The 5,440-nt window shown below is 48.6% G+C and overlaps 1 protein-coding gene across 1 annotated transcript; it reads right to left on the bottom strand.

Moving 5' to 3' along the window:
- Positions 1-1,432: 1,432 nt before the first annotated feature.
- On the bottom strand, positions 1,433-3,195 carry LOC125555404 (uncharacterized). Its single transcript, XM_048718373.2, has one exon. It carries the CDS (start codon positions 3,143-3,145, stop codon positions 1,751-1,753), a length of 1,395 nt encoding a protein of 464 aa, XP_048574330.2. The 5' UTR covers positions 3,146-3,195; the 3' UTR covers positions 1,433-1,750.
- Positions 3,196-5,440: the final 2,245 nt, after the last annotated feature.

The raw sequence follows: 5,440 nt of genomic DNA, 5'->3' as shown, positions 1-5,440 counted from the left end.
ATCGATCCAATCTCTCTTCTGTGCTTCCATCTACTATTAATCTCCTCTGTTAATTACTCCATCGCTGTCGCCGCCGCTAATCGTCATTAGCTTAATCTCTCCATCTATCCTAGTACTACTACTACATCACGTCTGCTAATAGATTCCTTCAGGTATACATCCATCACTGCATCAAGTTCTATATTTTCTCTAGCTACTACACCTCTACCAGCAAATTCTATTATCTGCTATTGTTCGTTCTTCGCTGTCAAACTCATTGTTATTTTGCCTGTGCGTGCGGTGAAAGATCAAGGCACCCCTAAAATCGTCTCAATGCTACTTAAGGCGTATCAATCTACCATCTACCTTTAGAGAGCCATGAACTTGAACTACACAAACTTGAGGAATTTCCATAACAGTGCACAACCAACTTGGGGATGGGGATCCACTGGCAAAGGGAGAGAAAGTTAAGGGATGTGGAGAGGGGAATTGAAGCTCACCGGGTACAGCAGCCGCTAGGAGGGGAGGAGGGCGCTGCTGTCCAGCAGCCTCCGTCTGGAAAAGTTGAGAACAAGACCATCATGAGCAACAAGGATTGCTTCTAGGAAGCAACAATTTGGAGGAGACCACACTGGTTGGTAGCAAGCAAACTAACAACATGATGCTATCAGACTGTTTGGTAGCAAGCAAATTAACAACATGATGCTATCAGACTGTTTGAAGCCTGCTGCTCTTCGTTGCTTCGTTTAGTATGATATTTTGGTCTGGTGGTGTCAATTTGGTCCCTGGCAGGTCGGTTTTGTAATAGCTAGTTAGACTTTAAAGATATTGGTGCTGCTCAGGTTTTCGCCCACATGGCACTCGTCACGATGTCGGGCGAGTGTGATGGGTTTCCTGGTAGTGCTTGAACTCGTTTTTCCCCTTTCCCTTCCTTCTGAACATGTTTCTGGGACTGATGTATTTTCGTTCTATGCAATGAAAAGGGGTCAAAAAGCCCGGTTCAAAAAAAAACAGATTGACATTGCTATCAGATTTTCTAATGAAAAGATATTTGTACAAATTGAAGAAATTGTGCAGGTTTTGTGATTGAACCAGAAAATGGTGCATAGAAATAATAAGCCTATGTACTGTACGTGATGTGTACATAACATGACGCTCCAGTTTTAAGCTTTTACAAATGAAGCAGAGTGAACTCACCTTGTTGAGGAGGAAGTTCCATTGTTATCTACAAAATGAATACTGCTGCTAGATAGGCAGGTCGCCACCTCCAACGTGTAGCAATGGCCACTGCTCAACAAAGGGTAACTGAAGAACTGTGGTTTCGCTAACCAAGTTGTGAGAAAAAACAGTCAAGTATAGACAGTATAACATTCATCTATTTCAGACTTATTACGACTTTGCATAAACGAGCTGTCAAAACTGAAGAACAAAATAGCATCACTGAACCAACTCATTGAGCGAGCATTTCATAATCAGCGATCATGCTCCTCTAATCATGCATGTTCAGTCAACACGCCACAGTTTGCCAATTCTAGCATGCACCCATCACACACAAGAAAACACTATTGCAAAACTTACAATTCCAGCATATGCTCTTGTCGTGCAAAAAGCATCCCAATTCATAATTCAGCTTGCCACTCAAAAAAGACACAAGTTCTACCCATACTAGCACACAAAAAAACCTTAAATCGCCAGAGTTGGCACAACATTCAATTCCCAGCATATATGATCTCGTCATGCAGAACACCCTGTCCCTGATACGCAGCTCCCATCAGTCGACCAGGTCGATGATTGTCTTGGTCACCTCCCTGATCAGGTCGTGGCGGCGCAGCCCCAGCTTCATTTGTGCCACCCTCTGCCTCTTGATCTTCTCATTCATCACGCGTGCCTTTTCATGATCCATCTTCCCGAAGTCACTCTTGAACATGCCCGGGTTCTCCACCATCAGCTCCTTCACGTCCTCCGCTAAGTACGGGTACAGCTCGCACATCTCCTCGAAGCTCTTGCGCTTGTGGCCACTCGCCGTTGTCTTTACGGAGGCAGCTGCGGCGGTGCTCTTGTCACCGCCCCAGACGGTCTTGGAAAGGTCCAACACCTGGCGGTCGTGTTCCTTGCTCAGCAGCTCGCCCCTCTTGCTGAGAGCATGGTACCGACGCTTCAGGGTTCCGACCTTGACCTTGAGCTCCTTGCGGCCGTAGGCACGGTTGTCGAGCTTGCCTGCAAGGGCGTCCAGGAGAGCATCCGACTGCGGCAGCGTGCCGTGCTGCTTTTGGTGAACGGCAAGGGCCTCAAGGATACGTACCTCATCGTCGGTGGACCAGATGCGGCTGAACGCAGCTGGCTTCTTGGTCTCGGCCACGGCCGTGGTTTTCACGCCCTCTGGCAGCTGCTTTGGAGCCAGCTTCGGCGGCGGCTCCTCCTCGGACTCACCCTCCTCTTCTTCCTCATCGATCTGCTGCGGTGGAGGCCGTTTCGTGGGAGCAGAGGGAGGGGCTGCCTGAGTGGGCTCCTCTTCCTCTTCTTCCTCCTCCTCGGCGTCGGAAGATTCCGAGCCCTCTTTCTGTTGCTGCGGCGGAGGCTGGTACTTGGTGGTGGGGGCAGCGGTTGGGGCAGCGTGGGCGGGCTCCTCCTCCTCCTCCTCCTCGGACTCATCCTCGTCTTCGATCTGCTGCGGTGTAGGCCGTTTCTTGGGAGAGTACTCATCCTCGTCTTCGATCTGCTGCGGTGTAGGCCGTTTCTTGGGAGAGTAGGGAGGGGCGGCCAGGGCGGGCTCCTCTTCCTCTTCTTCCCCCTCCGAAGATTCCGAGCCCTCTCTCTGTTGCTGCGGCGGAGGCTGGTACTTGGGGGTCGGGGCGGCGTGGACGGGCTCCTCCTCCTCGTCGTCGGACTCATCCTGCTCAGACTCGTCGTCCTCCTCGCCCTTCTGCGGGGGCGCACGCGTGTTGGCGGAAGGTGGGGAGTCGGCGATGGCGTCCTCCGACTCTTCAGAGCTCGAGCGGGAGCCGGTCTCCTCGGATGAGGCAGGCGGAGGCGGAGGCGGATGCGGGGTCGGAGGTGCCGCCATCTTCGCGGAGCGCTTCGGGGACATGGCCGGAGACTGGGGTTCTTGAATGTGGGCGGCGGCGGCGGCGGGGGGACTATTTGGAACCGGCTCCTCTACGCACATTGGTATGGGCCAGAAAGGCCTCGCTCCATCCCCTAAAAGAAGGACTCCCTGCTGGCCATAAAATCTATCTTAACCAGCCCAGCCGTTCGCCCGATGCATCACGCGGGTGCACAAGTCAACTAATTAACGATTTCCTTGTGTTCAATTTTTTAACGATTTCCTTGATTCTGAAGGAAAAAACGATTTCCTTCAACACAAAAAAGAACTATTTGATGATTTCCTTGCTAAAAAACTAATTAACTATTTTCCAACCCCTAAAAAATACTATTTCCCCTACAAAATACCAATTTACTATTATTGTCTCAAAAGACTAATTACCTACTAGTCTCTACTTCTAATGGAGGAGTTGGTACTCTCGCCTCACTCCGATTAATTCTCTCTCACCGTTTTTTTGTCTCACCAACATATTTAAATCAGATTTTACCCATGATCTATTTAAACCGATTTTATATGGAAAGAAATGAAACTAAGATCAATTTTCAGTATATCCGGTAACTTTTATATGGAAAGGAATGAATCATGATGAATCTTTAATCAAATTTTTGAATATCAGGATTTGATAGTCTCCACTCCATGATTTATTTCCGTCTGATTTTTTTTGCCTCCAAGCCACAGAACGAAAAAACGTATGTTGTGGCTACTCTCTCGATAGAACTACTCCCTCGTCCTAGGGCGTGGACGACGCCACCGCCATGGCGGAACTCTATGCCGCCAACGTCTTGCTCCTCCGCTGACCACCGGCCGCCGCCGCCGCCATTGTGGAACCCCAGGTCACGCATTCTCAGATTCCCATGTGCGGCGGTGGAGCATGCGAGGCGAGCGCTCTAATCAAATCCAGGTTCCTATGTCCGTTCATATATACTACGAGTATGATGCTGATGGATCATCTGATATAACAATCTTCATTCACTAGTGCATATGCGTTCGTTGTTATTGCGAGGGATACAATTTTTGGAGATGGGATGGAGATGGTGGAGGCTGCTGCCCATCTACGGGCTTGTCGAGTCAGACAAGCCCATCTACAGGAAGTACCTCTGCCAGTACTACATCCGCAATCCTCCCGAATCCATCGATGTGCAACAGATCGTGACACCATCCGCGTGGACAAACGAGAATGGCCGCCTGATTCCTCTTGCCCACTTGGTAATTAAACTGGGATTTGACTGACAGATTGAGGTACAGACAGTAATTCATTCTTCCCTATGTTATTTGCTGAATAGTTTAGTTTGTTCATTTCAAGTGTCTCGAGATGGAGACCAAGCTCATGGCTCAGTGCGGCCAGAGGCACAATGAACAATTGACTGACAGTGAGATAGAACTAAGCAACAAAGCGTATGACACCATATCTAGAAAGGCGAATGTTCTGGAGGGTGAGTTTACATCCATGATGCCGTCTAAGCGAAATAATTTCCCTTCTTTGGAAAATATGCCAAATTGTATTTCACTAAAGATGGCTTTGAAACAAATTGCATTAGTGAGTGGTTCATATTTTTTTCCAGCAAGTCATATTTTTTTACTTAGGATAGAAGGATAAATGCTTTAATTGGTTGCCTCAAGAATTAATAACAGACATGATGACATATCAGTTGCGCATGCCCAACAATGAGCATCATATTTTGTTTTGTGGTATTGCACGACATTCAACTATATGTTACAACGCTACAAAGGCTCAGGAGAGATTAGATATGTCTTCTTGGCTCGGTGGCGTCATGGGTGGCGCATGCCTCCTCGATGGCGATGGTGGACCGACGACAACACAAGGGGCGGGGTCAGGGCGGAGAGCGGGCCGGTTGGCGGGGGACTCCTCCTTAGCGGTCTATGGGAAAGTATGGTGTGAAGGGAAGAGGACGCCATGATGAAGGTGAGGAGGGTGTCATCCTGTTTTAAAGGAGAGGCTCCAACGAGAAATGTCTTGCTACAACGAAAAACTGAGCATGAAGGGGAGGGTCCAGCAGGAAAAGGGTGGGTGCGTCGTGGGGTGAGGTTTTTGTGTTGGGACCGCATATTGGAGATAACATCGTGGATAGTTCGAACAACCACATTTCCCCTCACCCCCCCCCCCACATACATGATGGATTTGGGGGGCCCGGATTTTACAAACGGTAGAATTTTAAGGAGCCCACCAGGTGCTTGTTTTATTTCCGAACATACCCGGACGTATGAGGGAAAAATGAGATTCGACCTTGAATATTTTTTTTTGGAGTCCACCTTGAAGACGATGTTAATAATTCATAAGATTTTTCTATATGCACTGTAGCCCGTAGCAAAGCACGAGCGTTTTACTAGTTAATATAC

The sequence above is a fragment of the Triticum urartu genome, chromosome 5A (genome assembly GCF_056163025.1).
Source record: "Triticum urartu cultivar PI428250 chromosome 5A, HENAU_Tu73, whole genome shotgun sequence".
In the NCBI taxonomy this organism is placed as follows: domain Eukaryota; kingdom Viridiplantae; phylum Streptophyta; class Magnoliopsida; order Poales; family Poaceae; genus Triticum; species Triticum urartu.
This window is presented reverse-complemented; position numbering and strand designations above follow the sequence as displayed.